This window comes from Dermacentor variabilis, chromosome 7 (assembly GCF_050947875.1).
Source record: "Dermacentor variabilis isolate Ectoservices chromosome 7, ASM5094787v1, whole genome shotgun sequence".
Classification (NCBI taxonomy): Eukaryota; Metazoa; Arthropoda; class Arachnida; order Ixodida; family Ixodidae; genus Dermacentor; species Dermacentor variabilis.
In genome coordinates, this window is record NC_134574.1 from 153,105,758 (window position 1) to 153,130,512 (window position 24,755).

The 24,755-nt window shown below is 45.4% G+C and overlaps 1 protein-coding gene across 1 annotated transcript in view; it reads right to left on the reverse strand.

Annotated features, from left to right (window-relative positions):
• Positions 1-10,866: 10,866 nt before the first annotated feature.
• LOC142588172 (protein-cysteine N-palmitoyltransferase HHAT-like) overlaps positions 10,867-24,755 on the reverse strand; it is a 32,874-nt gene continuing 18,985 nt past the window's right edge. Inside the window, exons 6-12 of the mRNA XM_075699677.1 lie at positions 24,075-24,311; positions 22,920-23,035; positions 21,565-21,771; positions 19,701-19,736; positions 18,801-19,002; positions 16,611-16,752; positions 10,867-11,490 (exon numbers count right to left, since the gene is read on the reverse strand). Of these exons, the coding sequence (XP_075555792.1) occupies positions 11,366-11,490; positions 16,611-16,752; positions 18,801-19,002; positions 19,701-19,736; positions 21,565-21,771; positions 22,920-23,035; positions 24,075-24,311 (1,065 nt within the window). The 3' untranslated portion in view covers positions 10,867-11,365. The remainder of the gene's footprint in view (positions 11,491-16,610; positions 16,753-18,800; positions 19,003-19,700; positions 19,737-21,564; positions 21,772-22,919; positions 23,036-24,074; positions 24,312-24,755) is intronic.

Genomic DNA, 24,755 nt, shown 5'->3' on the forward strand with positions numbered 1-24,755 from the left:
TAATTTCATAGGAAAAATTATTTACCATTATAATGTCGTTTTTCCTGTGGTAGTGATTAGAAAGCACAAAGACTCGGAAAGATTGGATAACTAAGGCTCTTTTCGTAATAATGAATAAGAAAAACCTTGTGCTCTTTGATTTCCTTACGCAAGAAGTACCGAGATGTTAGCCGAGTACAAAAAGTTTCGTATTGCATTAAACAGAGATTTAAAGAAAGCGAAGTCATGCTTTTACAGAAATAAGTTCTCGCACATAGGGAACAACCCTAAGCAGATCTGGGGAAAAATTCAAACTCTCAGAGGTAACAAGAGCAACACTACACCTCTTGAAATGCTGATAACTGTTTTTTCTTTATACTGGAGTTGCGTTAGCAAACAAATTTAATGCGCATTTCCTGGAAGCAGGCAAATATACACCGTCAAGGCCCTTCCCAAATAATACCTCCCTTACGTCTACACGCACACGTCAAATTCTGACTCGATACTTCTGACACCAACAACAGAGGTAGGAATTACGACCATTATTGGTTCTCTAAGAAATACGTATGCTCCTGGGGATGGTGACCTTTCGCCATTGCCAATTAAACATTCTGTTGGATGCCTCATAGGACCGTTATCTTGCGTATTTAATCAGATTGTTATTGGAGTGTTCCCGGACAGACCAAAAGTAGCCCGTGTTACTGATGTTTCCAAATGCGGAAGAAAAACAGAATTCGGCAATTACCGGCCAATTTCAGTTCTGCCACTTTATCTAAGGTTGCTGAAAGTATAATTTACACGCCTGTTTTTGGCTTCTTTTCCTCCAAGAATGTGACAAGTGATCATCAGTGTGGCTTCCAACCCGACAAGTAGACTGAGACCGCCTTACATTATATAAAAAATGTCTTCATTCAAAACACTGGAATGAAACTTTTTGCTACTGGTCTCTTTCTTGACTTCAGCAAAACGTTTGATTCGGTCCAACATGATAGTCTACTAACAAAATTAGAAATTGATGGCATTCGTGGCATCTCTGAACATCTAATGGAAAGCTATCTGACAGGAAGACAACAGTACACAAGGCTACATAACAACACTTGCTCTGACCATGGAACATTAAAGTATGGTGTACCTCAGGGATCCATATTAGGACCTCCCCTATTCACTACGTATGTAAATGACATCATAAACATTTCTTCAACTTCGAACTTCTTTTCTGGCTCCGACCTAAAAACTTGAGCAGCAAGCGAATATGTGGCTTGACAAGTGATATGCTTGGCTGATTGTAAATCAGTTGACATTAAACGTTAAAAAAAAGTAATTTCATACTATTCCACGCGAAAAAACAAAGCAATAAAGCGCAACCAAAAGCTCTATTTCGTTGATCAAGAAATCGCACGTAATAGTAATTGCAAGCTTCTGGTTGTACACTTCCGCAACGATATGAGCTGGTCTGATCACGTCACTCCTGTCTAAATGAAAATGTCTCGGTCGATAGGTGCTATTATCTGCCTTAATCATCTTCTTCCATATTCTGAAGCAAACCAGCTATGCTTTTCACTTGTTCATTCGCACCTCACATACAACAACTTAATTTGGGGCACGTGTAATAAGACCGATGCAAAAAAATTTATAAACATGCAACAAGCAGCATTGAAACTATTAACGAGAAGGCAAGGTAGCCATACTAAGTTATTCTGTTTTTCACGCAATGCCTTTTACCGAGTGCTACAAGTTCAAATTAATGGTCCTTATCTATCATCGTATCAAGCAATACTTTTTTTTTTCATTCAGCAATATGCACCTAAGCCGTGACATTCACTATAACTTACGAACAATTTCACTTCTTCCGATTAGACCGAGAACAAATTATGGCACTCAATCACTAGATCATCAAATATTAGAAATATGTAATGTAGTGGAAACTGCACAATTGAGCAGATCTGTATACCATTTTAAAAAGAAAGTAAGATTACTTTTTCACCCAGGTTTAAGGGTTCTTGTGTTTTTTCTTAGTGTATTTTTCTGCGTGTGCTCGTGTCTTACCACCTGCGATGTCTACCTCTGTTTAGTTAAGTGTACTGCAATACACTCCACATGTAACGTTATGCACATCGTTTAGTCTTACATGAAAATTTTCTTGAAGTATTCACCTTTTGATTCAAAGAAATTAAATTATGGGGTTTTACGTGCCAAAACCACTCTCTGATTATGAGGCACGCTGTAGTGGAGGACTCCGAAAATTTTGACCACCCGGGGTTCTTTAACGTCCACCTAAATATAAGTACACGGGTGTTTTCGCATTTCGCCTCCATCGAAATGCGGCCGCCGTGGCCGGGATTCGATCCCGCGGCCTCGTGCTCAGCAGCCCAACACCATACACTTTTGATTTGCTTATGTTCATTGATTATATACGTAACACAAGATAGAATTAGTTGTATTTTATTACATTAATTGCGAAGGTTTGCATGTAATTGGTAAATGTTTTTGATGAATTTATACATGCGATATATTTCAAATCAGCTGTTGCTGAACGTTTCTTTGCCGACCTCACTGCTGACCCGTATTTTTACGAACCGGGGTGCAGGCCTACTCAGGAAACATGCTTTGTCTGCTTCCTTTTGCCTGATCTCGTTGGCATGATAATCGCCGGCATCTCTTCGATCACGTGACGTTGTAATAGTCTACGCAGTTCCTGGTCTTACTAGTATTGAAATGTAGCACACTTTTTGCGGTTATAACTCTTTATAACTTACAATGTGCAGACAGGCCTTCGTTTGCAGTTAACATAAAATGGCGCTGCCTTCTCTTTTTGGATCAGTTGGCTTCGTCTATCGACAGAACAATGACGACGCATGCCAGCCAGCCATAACATAGGCGTGTACTTGGGGGAAAACGCAGTACAAATACCAGAAAGGTCGGTATAACAACGTAAACTTATTGCACCAGCCTTGTGTTACAAATGTGGTTTGAAAGGTCTAAGTGTAGGTGGTTAACCACAGTTGCACTCACTCCTATGAAAGCAAAACAATGGGCGGCTTTCACAATTTAGGAGGCGGACTACCATATCGCTCACACTTCTCAGCGTTTCTGGAGGAGGGACTCATACTTTCTTTAGAGGCTACTCCTCAGATCGAAAAATTCGGCGTACAAAATCGAGCAACTAAGATGTCATATAGACATTCATGCACAAACGCTTGAAAACTATAGCCAAGTTTGCTTTCTTTACTAGCACTATGTTCAGCGAAACTGTAATACACTGGTCCTCACGCGCTCGTCTGTATGTGCGATGCTCATCTACCCGGTTTGACAGGATATCCGGAGTTTGCTTTGCGGTTCCTTTTCATGAACCAATAAGTTTCTCGGTCAGATAACCTGCAACGTGCGACCTTCATCTATCTACAACACATTGAACCGCTTGTCACTGCAGAATGATTTTTTGACATCTTTATTTCAGAGTAGCGAGAGGGATAAAAGGCTCCTGGAAGAGTTTGAAACTAGGAGTTATGTCTGCCGTTACGTAACGTACGAAAGCAGTTTCCGAGGTTCTTGGCTATGTTACGGGGCGGAGACAAACGTTCTCGCTCGCCTACATGGCGAGTACCAATGGTACGGCAGAGGCACCCAGCTACCTCACCGCGATGGCCCTCTGCTGCACGGCGTTGCGGTGCCTCGGCTTCTGTATGGACTTCCTCTGGCGGAGCGAAGAGGCAGATTAACAAAACACGGAAAAGCAGCGCCGCCTGCCCGACTACCGGATGACACTAGCATATACCCTATACCTGCCTCCACTGCTGAAGGGACTTTTGCAGAACAACAATGACTTTCGATGAATCCGTATGCGCCTAGCCCTTTGTTTCCTTTATAGCGTAGCGGAGATTGACCAGCGCAGACGTTTATTGGAAAGCATGTTGAAATGCGTGTAGGCGCTGGTGGCGACTTCTTGCGGCGCCGGGATCAACTATGACACGCAAGTGCTTTTGTTTCGAGCAGCTGTTTTCTAAGAAAAAAAAAACAAATATTTCCCGGTGATTGCATGCCGCTGTAAAAACGTTTGTAGACCAAACAAGTGGAATACTTTCAACATAGACAAAACCAGTTCGGCAAGCTCTGTCGCCAGCAGTTATATTAACCACGTCTATGTCATACCAGGCAAAATCGGTTTAGGTCCTCTGTTATAAACCATTTTCTTTTTTTACTATGTGGCTGTGAGGTCGAACTCGTAAAGCCTCCGCCGCTAAGTGAAGGAATGTAAGGTGAACCTGGGTTATAGTAAACCACACATCTGAAATAATAATTCTGATTACGTTTAAGTTGAGCATGCCGGAAAATGATGTTATTAACGCCAGACATAACCACATTGACATTCAAGGGAGAATGTTTATTCAACGAAATACAAAGGCGCTTATAAAACGGATCGGTGGACTTCTGCTGGTGCTCATGCGTTGCAAGGCGATTTTTCCTCTCTATTACCCTAAAACATAGAATAAAGCGTCGACGCGACTGCGGGCCCACAGTTGTCTCAATCGAAGGCCAAAAGAAGAGGTGCTCACGAAAGGGCGAAAGAGGACTTCCTTCCCGCCATCTCAGATGATACGTGTGGAGCCAACGCAAAGATCATTGACGTAGAAATGAAGTCAACATGAAGCCGTCGAAGTCTTGATTTCAAATGACGTTGATATTTGATCTCATAGGAACGCTAGCAGCGTTATAAGCACAGCGGTCAAAGGGCTAATATCAAACGGTGCGTAGAATCTTTTTGCAACGGATCATTGGAGTCGCCCTGGGCTTGCTAAATGCGTGGCACTGTACAATATGTCAACTGTCCACCCACGAGCACAATAACGCTTATGGCGCTTAGCAAATCTCAAAATTTTCACGACAGTGTCGTGCACCACAAACTCAAAAAAATTTTTTTTCATCAATAGATCAATATTGTGCAATTTTCAGGCAAAGAAATCAATCTCAACGCTTATTATTACTTATGCTACTTTCCTTAGAATTAATAAGCGCTGATATTAAAACTACGTTTCACACCTCGAACACTGTCGCTCCTATCGCAATAGTACACAAAGTCGGGCGAGTTAGTGCAACTTCATGTTTGGGAAGCATCAGAGCTGTCGGCGCTTTTTTAATCCTCTTTTTTTCTTCCTCGTCTCGGTAGCGCTGCTGCTTGTCAAATGTGAACGCTCCTACTGCATTCAGGTGGCTTGAACGAGATTTTCTCCATCATAAACATAAGAAGAAATAATGCAAGAAAACGTTTACAACGTTGCAGAACTCGTGCGGTGAGGCACACCGCATCAGCTGTTGCGAACTCGAATATCCCACAGAAATTATTCAACTCTACTGCATTTGACCAGGCGTGCTACCTTGACGGACGCAGAGCAACGGTTTCCGCCTATTTGCACTTGAGACCCAACCTGTGATTTCTTGCATGCCGTATGTTCTTTACATGAAATTGGTAAGGGACTTCTAAAAACACAAGAAAATGAAATTTCCAGCCTGCGCCACTAAAGTACACTAGAGTGTGGATTTGACAGACGTGATCGCGCACGTGAACAAAGTTATTCCGAACATTGCTTATCCTAATACTTCTCTTGTATAATTACGCAAATAGGCTCGCCACTGTGCCCTGCGTGCAATGTGAGAAACGGCATAACACACCTAATCGGCAATTTAAACTTCTTTGCAGACCATAAGACCATACTGATGTTGGTACTCAATGTCCCTCAAGCGTTACTCTTTATATTACAACATGTAGTTGGACCGTGAACTAGTGTCCCCTGTGCGTCCCATGTTAAGCAGACGCTTTTAACTTTTAACGAGACGGAAGACTCAACGAAATACTTTGTAGCTTGTGCGGTGTGTGCATTATGTGTCGTAAGTAAAGTGTCGTTTGCTGCATGCTCTTGCACTAAAACTGGGAGATATCTGGAGTTCTGCGCAAGCCCCTTCGTTTGGAGAAACCTGCAGATATCCATATACATCCGTAGATGTAGTAATTCCTACGTATGGGCTCATTCTATCGCCGGTATCCGCGTGCAGGTGACGAAGCCGAAGCATCCGGTGTCGTTGGACGAGATCAAAGCCTGCGTCGGTGGTCTTCTGCGCTCAGCTGCTCACTTCTTGCTCATGGATTTCTCGTGTCACTACGTGTACGGGCAAACCGCGGTGGCTCGCCTGTAATAGACACGAACGACAAAATTATACGTTCGAAGGGAAGGGACGATAACCCTTTGACCTCTTGCGGTATGCCGATTTTGTTCGGTGTTCATTTGCACGCGTTCATTTGTAGTGTTCATTTGTAGCTTATTTGTCCGCATATTGTTAATGCAGGACCTCTCTTTGCGCCTTCGCTCTGTCGCCTCGAAGGTGGAAGTGTTCCCAAAAAAGACTGAGCCACGAACTCATTCGTAATCAAACATGTACGACGATGGAACGAAAGGCAGCTCCTGGTCGCTTTATCGTGGGCGACTGCAAGGGCCCTATTGCGCATGCATAGGTGGTTGGTTCCAAGCAGCGTCTCTTGTGGTTTCTTGCGCGTTTGACAGGTAAACTTGGGCCCCACGGGAAAGTGTTGAATAATGATTATCTCCGTTGTGTTGGCCGCTTCGGGTTCCTTGGGCAAGCTGTCGCTGAATACGGCGGGAAAGGCCGTGCTTTGAGCCAATGGCTGCCCTGAGAACCGGAGATGTGGTACCGGGGGGTCAGGAGGAGTCTCGTTTCCGTGGTCCGTGGGCGTGTCGGTAGTCTGGACTGCTAGAACGTCTAGTACGACATGAGCTGGTGCCCTCAGAGGAGCCGGTACCTTATCAATTATGAGCGTGAAGGCCGCGTAAAGGACTGCTGTGGTGGAGAAGGCGGCCTCGGGCCCTTGGGAACCCTGTGTAGTTCTAGGGCTCAAGGTAAAGGGGCGACGGTTTACTGCACCGTCCTCGATGGTGCAGCTCCCAGAATTAGGTCGGCGGGCACGTCCTCAAAGACGGTAACCGCAGCCATGAAATTGCTTCTCGATTCAACGTGAAGCTAAGGCCAAGCGCCCCGATAGGCATCCCGGTGCCGCCAAGGTCACGAGGGGTTGCCTCGGTCTAGGACGGCAGTGCGACTGGAGCGTGGCATCGAAACAGTGCCGTACACCCAGCTCCAATGTCCAGCGTGAGTTCCCGATGTCGTCGACGCGTACCGCTGCGTTGGAAGTGGTCACCCTTGGTAACGAACGACTAGAGATAGGGCGTGCTTGCAGTTCTCATACGCATGTCCTGGCCATACCCATAGAAAGCATTCGAAGTGCGACGTGGCTTACTCCACAACGGCTTACTTCGAGTCATGCATGTCGTCGACTACATACTGTCCGGCTGCCGGAGAAGTCCAGGCCAGGCCGCAAGCTTTCACGAGTCGTACTTTGTTGTAGATGTAGATGGCGACGTCCTCGCTCTGGACGTGCCGGTGCGACCGCATTCCCGTAAAACGGTGGTCATAAGTGCTCGGGAGCGCCGCAAATGCCGATGTCAGCGCCGCGCTCCAAATTAGCCATGTGAGATACGGGCTCCCTTGGAAGATATGCTAGGCTTGAGCCTCGGAGCCTCAAAATGAGCGTCGTACTCATCTACCCGTACTGCTCTACACTCACGCTCGTTCAAACTCGCGTCCGCTCGCGTTCACCGAGCCTCACTCATGTCCGCCCTCACATCTACTCACCCCAGCAAGCACACTCTAACGTTCGCACTCACGTATACCTGACTCTCACGTCAGGTAAACGTGAGTGGAAGCTTTCAATGTGAGCCTTCACGTACAGGAACTAAATTGCAGTTTTAGAAAACACACCAGCTAAAACTTGGCAAATTCTCAAAGAAAGTGAAGTGCTCACCATTATGCTGAAGCCAGGACGAAGGGTGGAGTATCCCACCGCTGCCACCAGTTGATGTGATCTCGACCGGGTGAAGTGGGTCTTCACCGCAAGAATAAGGAAACGACGACGAATCTGGGTATCGTGATGAAAAAAGAGGAAAAAAGATTGTATTTACTTTATTGGTACATGGTGGTGACTCCTATCCGAGTCTCGAGCGGTTCTCATTAACACGGGGGCCAGGACGGCCTTAAGTAACGTACCCCTTGCGTTGTTGTGGTATGTCGCTGTCTTCTTGGAGAGCCTGTGGAAGTATTAGTGCTTTCGTCAGGTTCTGCCATCGACAACCTCCTGACGTTCGGGTTTTCTTCTCTTCGTCCTTCCCTTTGTGTCAGCTCGTGGAATAAAAGGGGTGACGTTGTTTCGGAGAAGTGGGTACTTATGTCGGCATGGGGATGTCCGCTTGAACGTTTCTCACACTTGACACCATCGATGTCCATGCTTATCGCAACAGCTTTTTCTGGGACGATGCAAATCATCTTGTCATGAGAACGAACGCCTGAATGTCTCTCACATTTGACAGGTCGATTATAACAGCGCTGATACCCAAATATTACAGTAGATGCGGAGTTCCTCGGGACGGAGCAATAACGCCAACGCTTTTCTTTTTATTGGGCTAGTCGAAAACCTAGCGGCCTCCTTTCGACTTTCTATCTGTGCCGCGACATCTTCATTTGGACCGGACTTCTACTTAACGAAGTACATGTAATTAATTACTTTTAATCTATTACATTTCGAAGTGACTTTGTTTTTTAACGATTACTTTCTTTTTACTCGGTAACGGTCAGTGTAATTCAATTACATTTTTCCAGTAACCAATCACGTGTAAACAGTTACGCTATTGGCAGTACATGCTGTAGCACGAGACGCAGCTTCTAGCACTTTAATTTAGCAGGAACTACATGACGGACGGACGGACGGACGGACGAACGGAGGGACGGACGGACGATGGATGGATGGATGGACGGACGATGGATGATTGATAGATGGATAATTTTGAGTGTGCCTCAACAGCCATCGGCCTAAACGAGTGCGCAATATGTCAGACACAAACACCATGACATGAACCAGACACATTACAGAAAAAAATATAATCACAAAGAAAATAGAGAAAATACAACAGTAATCCAAAAAGAGTGATGAAAAACAGCAGTTTAGGCAAATGTTTCCGGGCTATGAAAGGATAAATTACAGGTGATCTGCAAACGAGTCATGGGACAAACGACACGCACCTCATGATAAAATGTATCGCAACATTTGGCGGCTTTTGCATGAGGCACACGAAATTCGCAGCGACGTCAATAACTGCTCACAATCAACGGAGCCACGCACAATTTGATGAAGTAACTGCATGTCACGCACAAGTCGCCTGTCGTGAAGAATAGACATACTAAAGTCAACTACGAGAGCACCATGTTATAAAAACGACGGCTACGAATATATATATCACACAGTATGCGTACGAACTTACGCTGAACACTTTCGATTCGATTGGAATAGCTAACGTAGACGTCATTTCAGGCTGCTGTAACGAACTCGAGGCGTGGTCTCACAAGAGCACAGTAAAGAGTGCGCATACATTCGTATCGATGAAATTTTCTTTTTAAGCAAGAAATTATAGCAATATGGTCTCAATGCACGCAAAGCAACTGAAGATGCATGCAACCGGAAATCTAGCTTTGAGTCAACAATAACACTAAGGTCTCGCACATGGGCAGCACGAGATATTTTTCCGCCAAGAAGACTATAATTAAACATAACTGGTGTCGTGCTTTCAGGACGTCTATGGTCGTGCAACGCGGTAGCCTAGCGGATGCCCCTGTTTAGGTATGCAAACCCGAGTTTTGCACACCTCTCTTGGAGGCGGTTCTAAGCGCGCGGCATGCATGGGCGATAAGAGTTGCGCTACTCAATTTTTCGCTTAGCGCTGTCTCTGATTTCTCTCACATAAACACGTCTTTTTGGCCGCTAAGTGTTGTCTGTCCGCCTGAAACGTACCTGATTCGCGCACACTTATTTTGTGCAATTCAGCGAAAATAGTATTCTGAGGGCTGAAGGATAAGCAGTTAATATTTTTTTTAATTACAGCACAGATTTGCCCACCTTTTCGAAAAACGTGAACTTTTGCGGGCGTCCCTTAATAGTTATTCGGTTTGGAGTCTAAATGACTAACGAGTGAAGAGGACCGGCAAGATCTCCGCCAGATATTAGCCGACGAATTAAACTGCCGTTGCTGGGAGTTTGGCCACTTCGCAAGTTGTCGCCAGGAAATCCCCTGCAGACAGTCTCTTTAGGCATTGCCTACCAGGAGCATGTTCTCCGATCTCCATCAACAACAATGAAGCGTTACGATTCCTAGAGAATCCAGACAATAGCATCGCGGCATTGTGCTACCACGGTCTCGTGCGTGAGGTATTCATACGCTACATACCACCATTCCTGCCAGCGCTCACATCGAGCGAGCTTACAGTGCCGTTGCTGATGTCATTAGAAAAAAATAAAGAAAAAATATGAGGGGTGAAAATTTAAAAAAAAAATGTTAAGCAACGTGTGAATGGCTATAACGGCGCACTGAATTAGCCAAGCCAGCTCGTTGTATATATTTACTGTATCCATGCAATATTAATAAAAGTTGGCAGGGAAGTAACGTAAATGTAGTCGATCCTTTTTTAATAATTACCCAGGTATTTTAGTGGGGCAGTAACTGGTAAGTGTAATGAATTACATTTTTGACTGAAGTAATTGTAGTTGTAATCGCTGCCATTTTTTTTCTGTAACGTGTGCAAGTCTGATTTGGACGTCGGGTGTGACAGGGCTTCAGCTTCGCGCTGGGTTTCAGAAGGCGGCCTCTTTGACATTGTGCTACCTTCGTGAACAAGTACCTTCGCGCAACAATTTTGTTTTCTTTACCTGGCGCGGTTGACTGATCAATGACACTTTATTCTTGCTCCTAAAGTGAGCGCATCATAGAGAGTAAAATAAAAAAAAAACCTTAAGCGATCCAACTTCCGAGTCTTTTATTTACATTCGTCTGTTCCCCAGCTATACAGAAGCGCACATTTCTGTCCTTAACCATGCGGCGAAATGCGCTGAACGTTCCCCTTCACTAGCACGACTCTTGTAGTCAGGGTAAGCTGGCTGAAAAGAAAGAAAGAAGGAAGAATGAGAGAAAGAAGGAAGGAAAGAAAGGAAGGAAGGAAGGAAAGAAGGAAGGAAAGAAAGAAAGAAGGAAGGAAAGAAGGAAAGAAAGAAGGTAAGAAAAAAGGAAACAAGGAACGAAGGAAGGAACCAAGGAAATAAAGATTGGGAAACGAACGATTCACGTAGAGGTTCTTGCTTCGTCAGTCCTTTCACATCACACGTAAGCGCCTTGAACAATGTCCAAACACGCGTGTAAAATTGACGTTGCAGTCCACTGCGAGCGCGGCCGCCATGCCTCGTCTGTGAAAGCTGCCCGAGGCAGTTTATCCGTGCACCTCAAACGACTGGTGACTCTGCGACTTTTGGAGCAGCCGACGCTGCCTCCGACTCCATGATGTCCTGTGACGCGTAGGCTCCGAAGTAAAGGGAGACCAGCACCGGAACCAGGGGCATCGGAAATCCTGCGAAAATGAGCGAAATGCAGCCGAACGCTTTTATAACGAAGGGCTTAAAGCCTCCCAAATAATTCATTATACAGGTAACTTCGTTGTATAGGTCGCGCACCGCGCCACTCACTATCGGACCGTGACGTAATTATTCCTTTGTTATAGAGGTCATTTCGTTGTAGAGGCTATAAATTCTACAATGAACAGAGGGACAAGGCACTGGGAAATAGTAGGCAGGTGCGGTTTCTTGTTATTGGTCTAATCGGGCGTGAAAAAGGCTCAAAGCTTGAATTATGTGGCCGTGGTTAATACAAGAAAATATTACAGGGCTGCCACAGCCTCCGTAATATTAGTCATGCGTCATGGGATAAAATAATGGTTCAAAATTATATCGGGGAAGTATGGGCAGTTTTCGTTGACTGCATATCCGTTTTCTACGAGCCGAGTCCCACCTGTAAACTCTATTTAGTTCAGAGACGTGGCCTTACCAACCAGCTCAGATTCGGACTTAAAGGGACACTAAAACGAAACAATCAATCAGTTTACACTAATGAAGCATTGTTTGAGAACCCTGCAGACAGTCATTTCAAAAAAATAGTTTGATTATTAGATGAGAAAATTAAGTTTCAAGTATCAGTATTTGAATTTCACGCCGAAACCCCAGCGCCGGTACGTCAGCGTGGCGTCAGAGATTCCAAAGTATGTTTTCGCATTTGGGCCGCGTTGGCTGAATAAAGGTTCCCGAAAGTTGCCATGTTTAATATTTGGTTCCTTTAGAACACAATGTAGTCAATCTGTACCACTATATATAATTAGTAGGCCCTAGAAGATGCCATCAAAATACAAGGCGTCACAGCCCCCAGGTGCGGGAACTTAAGTAGGTGTCGCTACCCGTATTTCGTTTTTGCGCTTTTTCTGGCTTACCAAACCTCTTATCCTTGTAAGAGTGGCGTTTTTGTTGTTGTATAACGGTAATTTACTGATGCAGAAGAAGTCATTTTTCACCTTAGTGTCCCTTTTAGGTACAAAGCCCGTAATGACGGCAATGTAAAGAAATTGAAAATTTTCAATCTTCGTTAGCGTTCTGTCTATATTGTCCAGAATATGCATTAAGATATAATTTCGAATAGAATCAAGGCTGTACTTAACTTTATTAAACTCGGCAACTTAACTTTATGAAACTCGGCAATAAAGCCCATTTCAGAAAAGAATATTTGGCAGTAAGTCATATGTATGTCATTACTCAGGTTCTTGACGAGCCTGTCGAATGTAAGTAACTCCTCTGCAGGGAACGGCCTTCAGTAATTACGAAGAAGTGTTCGATTCAGAAGATATCCATCAACAGCCATGGAGGCATCGCGGGGTCAGAGCTTTAATGAGGCGCACAGGGTTAATCCAAAAAAAAAAACATTACAGGGCTGCGACAGCCTCCGTAATATTAGTCATGCGTCATGTGAAAAAATAATGGTTAAAAATTATATCTTGGAAGTTTGGGCAGTCTTCGTTGACTGCATATCTCTGCTATCGGTGATATCTGTGATATATGTGATACATCTAATATCGGTAATTGACTGCATATCTGGGATGAGTGTTCCAAATTATAGGATGCGGCATTAAGGTTTGAGGTAACGATTTACGGAAAACTTTCTTAGCAGTCTGCATTTGCAAATGACACATTCCTGTTCGGCAACGCTGCAGATAACTTATGATAGACGATTCAGGACCTGAAATGGTAAAATCTTGTTGGTAAATGCGAAGATTTTCATGCTGAACACTTAAGGTAATTCTTAGCTACCTGGCGAAAAGAATAATACCTTATTATTGGTGCTCAGCGTCTTCAACTAGTGAAATAGTACGCTCATCTAGCCTATGTAGTCACCAGCAGATGCATATAATTTGAAGAAACCCTACCGAAAAATAAAATTTGTTATACATCACCCTGCAGGCACTTCCAGCTCATGAACGGCATCTCGCATCCATACGGCCGAGACTTCCATAAAAAGAATATTAAAAGCAACTTAAGAACCGCGCAATTAGGAAAATGATCGGTGTAACGTTATAAAACAGAAAGATGATACAATGAAATACTATACCTTAAAAAGACGTTACGCTGCTATCTGATACTCTAATTGCGATCAAGATAAAGAAGGGTGAATTGACCGGGTTATGTAATGCGCAGAGCAGGCAACCGGCCGTCTATTTGACTGAGAGAATGCGTGCTATGTAAAGGGAAACACAGTCTAGAACGGCATGAGGAATGGGTGTCCGATTAAGACAGAAGTTCACAGGAATACGAAGGCTTGACGTGATTGATGAGCAATAGCCGAACGAAGAATGTCGCTGAAGCCAACGTTCCGACAGAGAGACTTGTTTTCATCAGGGCAGTAACGGTCAGTTGCTTTACTGACGAAGACAAGCTGAGACAACACAACCGAGAGAGAGAGAGAGAGAAGGGATATGTATAAAGGCAGGGAAGGTTAACCAGGGATAGTTCTGGTTGGCTACCCTGCACGGGGGGAAGAGGATAGCAGGATAAAGAAAGGAAAGCGCCAATGGAGAGAAATAGAGAGAGAGTAAAGCCCCCCCCCCCTTTTGTGCGCTATACGGTGGTAGCAGGCAGAGTTCTTAAAGTCTATTAAAACTTCAGGAACCTGAGCAGCGGAAATATACATCCCAGCTTGCGCGCGGAGCTTCTTTGGGGGAGCATTGACCTATATACATTTTCGATCTGATAGTTGACATGTATCCTGTCTTCCAGCACTGCCCGCATTACTTGCCTCTATGAGACTGTGAAGTTTGCGCGCAGGGTGGGAGTAACTGGGAATTAGTGTCGGAAGCTTTCCAGTGTGAGTAAGTAGACTGACGATGATACTGATGACGACGATGATTAAAATGGAAGCGATCGTTTAACGCGATAGCGTTAAGGGCCCCGTGTGGCAGAAAATACACCGGCGTCCAGTGTCGACCGTCGATCATGCAAATGTCATTGCGAATCATGCATACCCAAGCACGCACACCCAACCACGCAGACCCTCCATCTAGCGCAACGCAGTTACCGAACTAACTGAATTTCTCAAAGTAAAATAACTCAGAAAAATTGTAAAGTAGGACTTACATACAACCTACAGACATGATAGCGGCGGTATGTAATTTGAATATAGGAGGAAACATAATAATGCTACGCGGAAACTCAGCGTTCCAGCGTTTCTACCAGCGTTTCTTTCCAGCATTTCTACCATTCATAGACTGGCCACGGCGTCCGAAATTTGCGCGCGCCGGTGCGGGCAAATCTCGGAGACCACGGAGCGACGCGGCCGGTTTTTTGCTGCGTCTCCAGATGGCGCTTCCCTCCGCCGCATCGCGGCTCACGCAAAAGGCCACGTTTCTAGCAGAAAGCTCGCCTTCGTGCATAGCGTTTGCCTCCAGCTTTTCCAGGTAAAAATTACGGTTACATAAGCTGCAGCTACCGGGAAGCGTGAGGAGCAGACAGGGATCTTTGGATGCTATCGGGGCGTTGCACTCTTAACCCTTTCCCTAGAGAGTTTGTTGGCCAAAAATGATGCCAAAATGCCGAATTTTTTGTAATTGCCTAGATAATTTAACTCATTTTAAAACAACCAAAAAATATTCTTAAAAGCACTTTCTTTGTAAAATATGTGCAAAAATATTAAGTATGAGGAGAGGATTGGCTTCACTGCACTGCACAGGGGAGAGTTGCCGACTTTCTGTATTCCTCGTTGCAAAAAAAAAAAACGTCTCTGGAAATAAAAAAAGAATACTGTGACAAGCGGGGCTCATGCTTGTGGCAAGGGCTATCAGATCTCTAAATTGTAGACTTGGTGTACATTTCAAAGCATGGAATAGTGCAGAGTGGTACTCCACATTCCTCGCACCAGGTACGTATAGCGCTTAGTTTCAAGGAGAATGAAATCTGTTAGTTCATTCGAATTCGAAATAACAGTTCCCGTCCTCTGTCACAGGTACCTTTATGCCAGGCGCGGTCATGAAAACAAACCTTGTCCATTGCCGACACGTTGAGACACTGTCGTCGTCCGAATCCGATGACTCAGAGGAGATATGCTGCTCAGTATCGTATTGTTCTTGTTCTTGTTCCCTAGTGAAATGGCGCAACCTGCCCTGGGGGATCGTCGTCGTTGTTGTTGTTATTGTCCTGAGTGGCTGTGGTACATACCCACAGTGGAGTATTGGCCATGAATCGGGTGGTTGAATTAGGTGGATAAAAAGCAAGGCAGTTAACAATTTGAACGTCGGACCATAAAAAGTAAGCTTTTCGTGTGGGGGGAATAAGACAACAATCAGAAGAAAACCGTGTATAAAAAATCTAATAATAGATAATAAATAAAAGAAAGCTATGGAGGGGAGGGAGGATGATCAATCTAACATGGTAATCGATTGGTTTCAATTGACATTTTTGGATTGCCAAGTAAACACTTCTGTGACTGAATCCAATAATGGAGGCTGCCACTCTCGGAGCAAAATTGAACATCTTCACTGTCTGAGTCCGCCAAATCTTCCGCAAACAAACGTTCTCATTTTTTTCTTTTTTCTGGAGCGGCGCTGTTGCCGGCACGCTCACACACAGAAAAGGTCACGCCATTTTTAAATCCCACTTGCCAGCATTGAAGCGTTATACTCGGCCAAAATGCAAGCTTTGAATGAGCTTTCTTTAATTTTTTTACTGTGCCATCTGTTGAAGCAAAAAAGAACTAAACAAAGTTCATTAGGGTAGTTTGACTGCGGTAGTGCCCAAGCGCTTGTTGCAGCCTGGACGAGCCCAGCTCGTCTTCGGTGGGCGTGGTACAAACCGTGTGGACGAGGTCAGTTCGTCTATGGTAGGTCAAGGGTTAAAAGCGAAGCTTATGCGTCTTTCAAATTTTGGGGGGAATGCGCCATCACTAAAGGAAATCAAACCAGTGTGTTCAGCTGGCGGCAGGCATTAAGAACGTAATCATGTGAATGCGCGCAACGCTACTGGACACGTGTCTTGTCCGCATCACTACATCACCCGGTCAGTCTCGAGCGCTCTAGCAAGCCCCGCACATTCCCTTCAAGTACTCCAGTACTAGAATAACGCGAGAGGTAATCAAGCACCAGATGCAAAATGTAAGGCTTACCGAGAATGACCCTTCTGAGGAACAGGGTCGTGATCTCCATGTCTACCAAATAAAACATGCAGGCCGATATGGTAAGTAGGTAGTGGGGCGATCCGAGGATGGCCTTGACAATTCTTCTTCGCTCGGGGTTCAGGTATTTGGCCTGCAGTAAGGCAAGTGGTTAGTGTGCATAAATAATCTTACGTAGTGCCCATATCCTATGAGCTAATAACCTCATTTTGTGCTTATATGGTCATCGATATTAACTTTGTAAGGGTCCTGCGTAAGCCTGCGGAAGCCTGCGTTTTTCCTTTCAGTCAGGAAAAACGGAGAGTGAAACAAACGTGAAGCTATAGTCCCGGACAACTTTTTTCGTGGCAATGAAGACAAAACTATTACGGAGGCAAAGCGTGTACAAACAATATCGCTCCTGAATTTCCACATTATTCAGTCGCGTTAGTTTAACCTTGGGGCGAGATAACGTAAGCATCTCAGTTTCGAATTCAAGAGAACACCAAACAAAGATCAAACTAAGCAAACTAAAACTATATTATACACCAGTGAAGGTGAACTCATTTTTATGTCTTGCTCTTCCGCGTTCCGACAAATGCGACACCGTCGCCATGGAAGCTATATACTCTGAAGGCACGCAAAGCGTTGTCAAACTCTGTCGGACCAATCGGGGCATTAACATGTGTGCAATAGCTACGCCCCCTCTAGGTATTCCTTCGTTGCCACAGAAAACTGAGGATTATACTACGTAGCACGTGCGCGAGAGAAGGAACGGGAAATAACTGTCGTTTTAACAAGCTTGTATCCCCTCTTCTAAAGGCTGAGACTAAACAGTGCACTTGCTTGAAACAGACACGGACGCTAATGACAGAATGACGACTTATCTGCCCTCGTTCGCGTCATCTGTTCGGCGCTAGTTCCAACATCCAGTCGCAGTCGGGACGACCGACCCGGTTAATTGGTAATCTTACATACGATGACCACCATCCCGCTTCGTCGCGAAGCTTCTTGTCTCTGGCAGGCCCTCATCACCCGTAGAATAACTTTGCTTAACGCATGTGTTCACCATTCTTCGAATGCACATTGGCAGTCATCATAGAGTATGATGATGAATTCCTCTTGCACTTTCATTAAATCTCATCGAGAACACGAATTTACTTTAGTTAAACTACCTAAATTTATCTTTTTTGGGTTTTAACGCATTGGACACGTCGCGTTTCAATATTGGATTCTAGGTGCGCTTCCAGGACGAATTTTTCTTCAACTGCGAAGCCTTTCTTTCGGGGAGCCCGTATGGGTTTCCTTTGTAGCACTTAGCTACGTTGGGGTGGATGTCTCATTTCCCTTTATTAAAGACTCCATATTGCGGAAACATCACGGCGAGAAGCTGCGGACCGTGAGGTCACGGGCAAGCTATCTATACGCTGCAACAAACGACCCAAGCTTCACACAGAGGGGTTCGCAAAACCACCCCAAGAATAGTGCATCGATACGAGCTTCTACCGGCCAATCGAACAAGCACGCCGGACCCCGTCCACCAGGTGCAGGGTCACGTGTTGAGCCGACTTTTATTGCGAAGCAATACTACTTTAGGTCGCACTTCAGCCCGTTCCGTGGCGAGGCGGTGTTAGGCACCATTGACCTTTAGCGTGACCTCGCTGCGTGACGTCACACCACGTGACCTAGAGTGACGTCACACCAGCTGTGTAAAAACGGGGCCCCATCTCACGCCGTCTCGAGGCGAGGCGGTAGCCACCAACGGCGGCCTAACTCCCGCTCCTCTCACCAGGGGCGCTACGGTCGGTGTGACGTCACACCAGTTGTGTAAAAACGGGGCCCCATCTCACGCCGTCGCGAGGCGAGGCGGTAGCCACCAACGGCGGCCTAACTCCCGCTCCTCTCACCTCTTAGATGATTCACTGTAAGCCGTAACACTAGCATAACCCAAGACTACCACCAGCCATACTACCAGCTGATCCGAGAATAACACACTATTGCTTCACAATCACCAGGCTTAACCAAGCTAAGCCACGGCCGTTTTTGGCAGAGAGAAAACGCGACGCGGACGGTTTCACGGCGAGTTTGCCTGCGAAGGCCCGCGGCCGCGAATGACGCAGTTCTCCCTGCTGGTTTCTGTCCTTCCTCGATCGAACGGCCCTTGCTGCTTATTCATTTCAAACTGCGCGGCGGCGTACGCACCTCGAAGCTTTTGGCGCAGTCCAGCCGTTTGATTTGAGCCATCGCCACTTCGACCGCTACGCCGATGGTGCTGAGCAACGCCCAGAAGGTGACCGCGGTGGTCATGGAGTGCCAGATCCAGACGAACGTGAAGGCCACAGCGATGGCCAGGAGCCGCATGTGCACCTTCCTTTCGGTGCCTACTATGGGCAGGTATACGTACCTGCGGATGAAGCGGGTGTTTGTTAGTTTAGTTGGGTGTTTGTTAGTTTAGTTTTACACTATTATATATATAAATATATATAATGTTTCTTTGCAATTGGCGTAAATATTACAATGTGTGTACAGTTTCGCACATAGTCCAAGTACTGCAATGTCTTTTTTTTTTTAATGTTCTTGTCATGGAGTTGTACAGGCGGTGCTCCGTCGCTCTTTGACCATGGAACCACCTTCTGTAATTTACACCATGTACATGTATATATTTGTTATTGATACAGCTTCATTGACCGACCGACCGATCGATCGATCGATTGATCGATTTATCTCAAACGAAACGGATAGTGTCGGAGTGTCCTATCACTGGCATGCACTTTGAACCGCCAAGACTGCGCTAATACGCCGCAGGGCATGTTCACGCGCATACATGCATTCGAGCGCGACAGTGGAACCACGCAGGTTGCAGATCAATATTACGGGTCACGTAGTTTATGGTACGCTACTTGGACTAGTGGGTGAGGCGTGGTTTCAGTTTATGGCGCCATTTTTTTAGGCGATCGGCGACACCACCTTGTTACGCCCTTTGTCAAAAGCCCGCGCCCTAAAACAAAACGAGGCCCTTTCGGGCTGCCAATCGTCACCATGCATGCACGATCCAGCTGCGAGATTTAAATCAGTTAAAAGTCACAGTAAACGTTGTCTTACTTTTTTATCCACAGGTGGAGGCCATGGTCAAAATACCTGAAACAGAGCGCCAAAAGAACATGTGATCATCGTCAGAAAACTTCACAGAGCCCTGAGTGCATATGTATACGCTCTATATGCACAGGATCTCCCTACTATAGCTTGCCCCAAGTCCTAAGAAAGCGAAGCCTTCACTCTGAATGAAACTAGCTGGTAAAACCTCGTTATAATGAAGTTCAAGGACGAGCCAGAATTGCTTCGTTAAATATCCATTACTTCGTTGTAGCCATTACTGCGTTTACTGAAATATGAAACTCTCCGGATTTCAAGAGGAATTTCACTTCGTTATTATTTACTCATGCTGTTGTCCTGTCGGCCGTTACAGGGTGGGTCAAAAGCAGCACTTCAACAATTAGTACAATACATGAATATTCCAATATTACATATAGCACAAAAAACAGGTCAATAGCAGTATTTCGGCAATTAGTACAGTACATGAATAGGCGAACATAAGCGAACAAAAAAGATACATAAGCGAAATATGCTGGAAATATTCCGATCAATAATACAAGACTATAAATATAGTATAAACAAACGAGCTCATACACCACTCCCTCCCCCCCCCCCTGAAAAAATAAGGCGGTGAGCTCGTATACGTGCGTGCATCTTTCAATGTAGCTTTAAGTTTTTCTCAAATTGTTCTGCACTGGTGCTTTCTCGCGTTAACACCGGTAGTTCATTCCATTCTTTAATGGTTCCTGGGAAGAAGGAAAATGCGTAAGCGTTAATGTGCCTCTGAGGTACTTGAAAAGTATTATATTTGCTTTTCCGTAGCGTTCTACCTTGTCGTGATATCAGATACTGTTCACTATTGATGTTGAATGTGTTTTTATTGAGAAGACAAAAAGAACTTTAACCTAGCTATGTGCCTGCGTTCAGCGAGCGTAGGCAAGTTCAGCAAACTGAGCATTTCGGAAACAGAATCTCTGCGAGAGTAACGTGATAGAATAAACCTTGCTGCTCGACGTTGAACTCTTTCCGGTCTCTCAATTAACCCTGACTGATAAGGGTCCCAGATTATGCTAGCATATTCTAGCGTGGATGAAACATACGTTAAATGAGCTGTTAGTTTTACTGACTGTGAGGCTAACTGCAATTTCCGTCTCAAATACCACAGCTTCTTTACCGTAGTTTCGCATATTTTTATAACATGGTTTGCCCAGCTTAAATTTGCGGATATACGTATGCCTAAGTATTTCAGCACGCCAACCGTGGAAAGCACCGAAGAATTCACTGTGTAATTGAAATATCCATTATTTCGTTATATCCGTTTCGTTATGACGAGGTTTGGCGTATATGCGATTAGAAACTTCCTCGAAGAGTCGTTAGTGTGTGCTGAGGGTGGAAGGGAGGGTCAGGGAGGGGAGCAAACAGATGGCTTTCAACGCAAACTACTTTTAACCTTCATTTTCTATTTTGATATATTCAACCTGCTAACCCCGAAACTAACAATAATATACATAGTTTTGAAAGATTAATTTGTCAGTCTAAACTTATTTCGTATTTTATTTTCTTTGGTGTCTATTTAAACGTCCAGTTATGTAAACACTGTTAGACAATTGCTTATCGTTCTCGCCCTTGCCGCTGATCTACGCTTGCTACTCCTGGAAGCTGCTCTTACTACAGCGATGTCTTCCCTGTGAGCAAAGCGCGAAGCCAGCACCTGCACCACTTTCGCGAGAAAGAAAGAAAGAAAGAAAGAAAGAAAGAAAGAAAGAAAGAAAGAAAGAAAGAAAGAAAGAAAGAAAGAAAGAAAGAAAGAAAGAAAGAAAGAAAGAAAGAAAGAAAGAAAGAAAGAAAGAAAAAAGAAAGATCAGGGACCTACCTCCAGAAGTGCGAACAAAGGTGCCCCCTACTGACGCATTTCGGAGGTGCCGGGAGGTTATGGCCTTCGATTCTGGCACAACCGCCAGACACACCGTACTGTATGAGATACTTCGAGTAGAACATGATGTTCAGGATGGCGCCGTATCCCAGCAGGCTCGCGTTGTCCAGCTCCGATACCAGGTAAGGCGCCTTGGTTAATGCGGCGCTGCGCGGCACGACAATATCAGATACAGATGAAGGGCAGGTCATCCAGCTTGTTCCATTGTAATCCATTAGCTAATTTTAGCTAATTATTTAGTTTAGCATTAGCTAAACTAATCCATTAGCTTGTTCCAGGCAACGAGTCTCGCAATTCTTTAGGCTTCTGTGAGTATCAGTTTTTTTTTTCTTCTTCGAAGTGAAGTCGGGGGAGCGAATAGCAATGGTGCATGTCGGATAACATGCGCCCACCGGTGCCCCAAAAGTGCAGTCGCGCGCTCCAAGTGTTGCGTTTCAGTCGCTGAGCACTGTACGTAGAAGATACGCGTGCATGAGGATTGTAAAAACGCTGCGCATGCTATAATTTAGACTGCCGAAGCGCTTCCATTCTATACCTAAAGGCACGTATTCCAAATGAGCGGCACTTGCGGCATCCTGCACCGTATATAGCAATAGGGGCTTTTGGATTGTCCGCTATTCCGGCAAATGGGCATGGTTTGGGCGGATTGCCGGATGGGCGGGGCGTGAATGTGAGCGGCCGGAGCGGTGCAGCCGCCTGGTGGCGTAGAGCTCAACCAGACAAACACAGTGCTAAAATTGCAGTAACCTCCCATATTCTGCTACGCTGCTGGTGCAAATTTACTGCAACGGCGTAATTGTGAACACGATTACGCCGCTGTCGGAAATTTACACAAGCAGCTAAGCAGAGTCTAGTAATTTGCTCTGTGTTTGTGTGGTTCAGCTTTGCACCACCAGCTGGCGCCACCAATCTGGCCGCTCTAGTTTACGCCCCGCTCATCCGGCAAACCGCCAGCGCTTGCCGGAATATTGGACGCACTAAAATTTTCTAATACAAAGTGCTAGCATTTCCCTATTAAGCCGCCCGCTTGGTTAGTTTTAATTTTGCTATATCTGCGCCACCGGGGGCTGGTCTAAATAATCTAGCGAGAATTCCGCGAAGTGCTCCTTGCGACCTCAGGCGGTTAGCGCAAGCGTTTGGAGCCACCGTCCTTACAAAAGACGTGCACCTAGGGCACCTGCCTACTGGGCATGCGCACTCATCACGTGTAAGAGCTCTGGGCGCACAAACCCTCAACCTTTAATTCCCTGTTGTCTAGGTTGTTTGTTTGCCTGCGCTGTCCATCATTTCGTTACCTGTAAAAGTAATGGCACAGGAAGTCCATCAGCAGAAAGTGAGCACCAGAACGCAGAAGCCCGGCGACGAGCATCGCGAGCTCTCGAACTGTTAGCGACGGCTTCGGTTTCTCCATCTGCGCATGGTCGCGACAGGACAGTGTGAACGATAGTCAAAGTTTGTTATAACGAAACGGTATACAACGAAATTACGGATGTAATAGAGTAAGTGAAATTACTCTTGAAATCCTCATAGATATAGATGTTACCGCTAGTACATGCATAAAGAATATAACGAAGATCAATGGCTATGACGAAGCAATGTTGACTCCCCTTGCAATTTTGTTGTGAATAAGTTTTGCTTTGTATGAATCAAACAGCCCTAGCAGTGTGTGTGAAGTGAATTCAACATTCCAGTTTACGTAATATTTGTCTAATTTGTTGAGAATTCAGAGGGCGGCACTAATGCCATGCCATCAAGCTGTCGAAAACTGAAGTGCACAGTGAAAAACCTTCTATGTCCACAGTACATATAGAAGAACGGAAAACGTAATTTTCAAGTGCGACCTTCCGATACACTATGACATCGCCCGGCTCCCTGTTGCTGTACAATATCATGCCACCGAATGCGAAGTGCACTTGTAGAACAAGCTATCCTTTCAGGCTATGCAGACCAATCCACAATTCCGCCTGAGGCTCTTCAGGCCCAATAGAATCGCGTTCGCCTAAACGCGGTGGGGTTCGGTTATCTCACTCTCTCGTTATGTTATTTTTACATTGCCCCATCATAGTTGTTACGTACTGTAGTGGTACCAGATGGGCATGCTTTTTTTTTCTAACGCATAGATGCCCAAAACCAATGTTATCGTTTCAGCCCGACTACTCATTCGACCTGCAGGCGCCCACGAAAAACAGCTGCAGATGTCAATCCTGACCAGGCAAGCATCACGTGGGAACTCTGCACTGTAAATGTCTACAGGCAAACCTCGTTATAACGAGGCGCTACATAACGAAGTAAATGAAATTCCCCTTGAAATCCCCATAGCGACTCACGGACTCATAGCGCAATACGTGCACTATGAATCCCCCTTCGACTTCGTCATGACTAAGTTTTACGGTGTTTCCACGAGCAAACTGCTGGTTCGCAACTGTGAGAGTAAAAGAAAGCAATCTCACCGAAGCAGCGAAGTCACTGTAGTTTTGCACGGGCCCAAGGTAGAGCGGAGGCAAGTACACTGCGTACGCCAGCGTCTTGCAATAGTCGGCCAAGAAGTTACGCCCTCTCTTGGCAGTGGATTCATCTGGAGGCCGCCGAATGGTGTCCATGCAGAAGCTGAAGCACCGCAGCACCGTCCAGTAGAAGGCCACGGCGGTGACGTAGTAGGCATGTTCACCGCTCCTTTCGTACACGATCTGAAGACGGCCAAAGGGAAACGTGGTGATTCACCGCCATAGTCATCTTTATCTGAACCGAATCCTGTAGGGCACAGAGTACATTCCCCGTTCTTTTGCCGACCCCGCCATGTACCTTACTCCTGAAGGTTTATTAATTGCGTCATTTCTTCTGTGAGCTCTTGATACACTTCCCTAGCGGCGTCAGAGTCATTCGCTATATCTCGACGGCGCACCGGGAGAAATGTACGCACATCGCACCCGGCTATAGATTCATGCCTTCCTCTATATGCAACCTTAAACATCTTGTGGAACTTAAGCGGTTCGTGTGATCAGCTGTTAAAGCCGGTTCGCGTGCGGTTACACAAAAGATCGGGCAGCTCTTCGGAGGAAAACGCATCGGAGCTGCCGCCTGTCTTTAAATTAAGCAATTCAGTTGTGTGGAAACTTGCATCTTGAATCCTG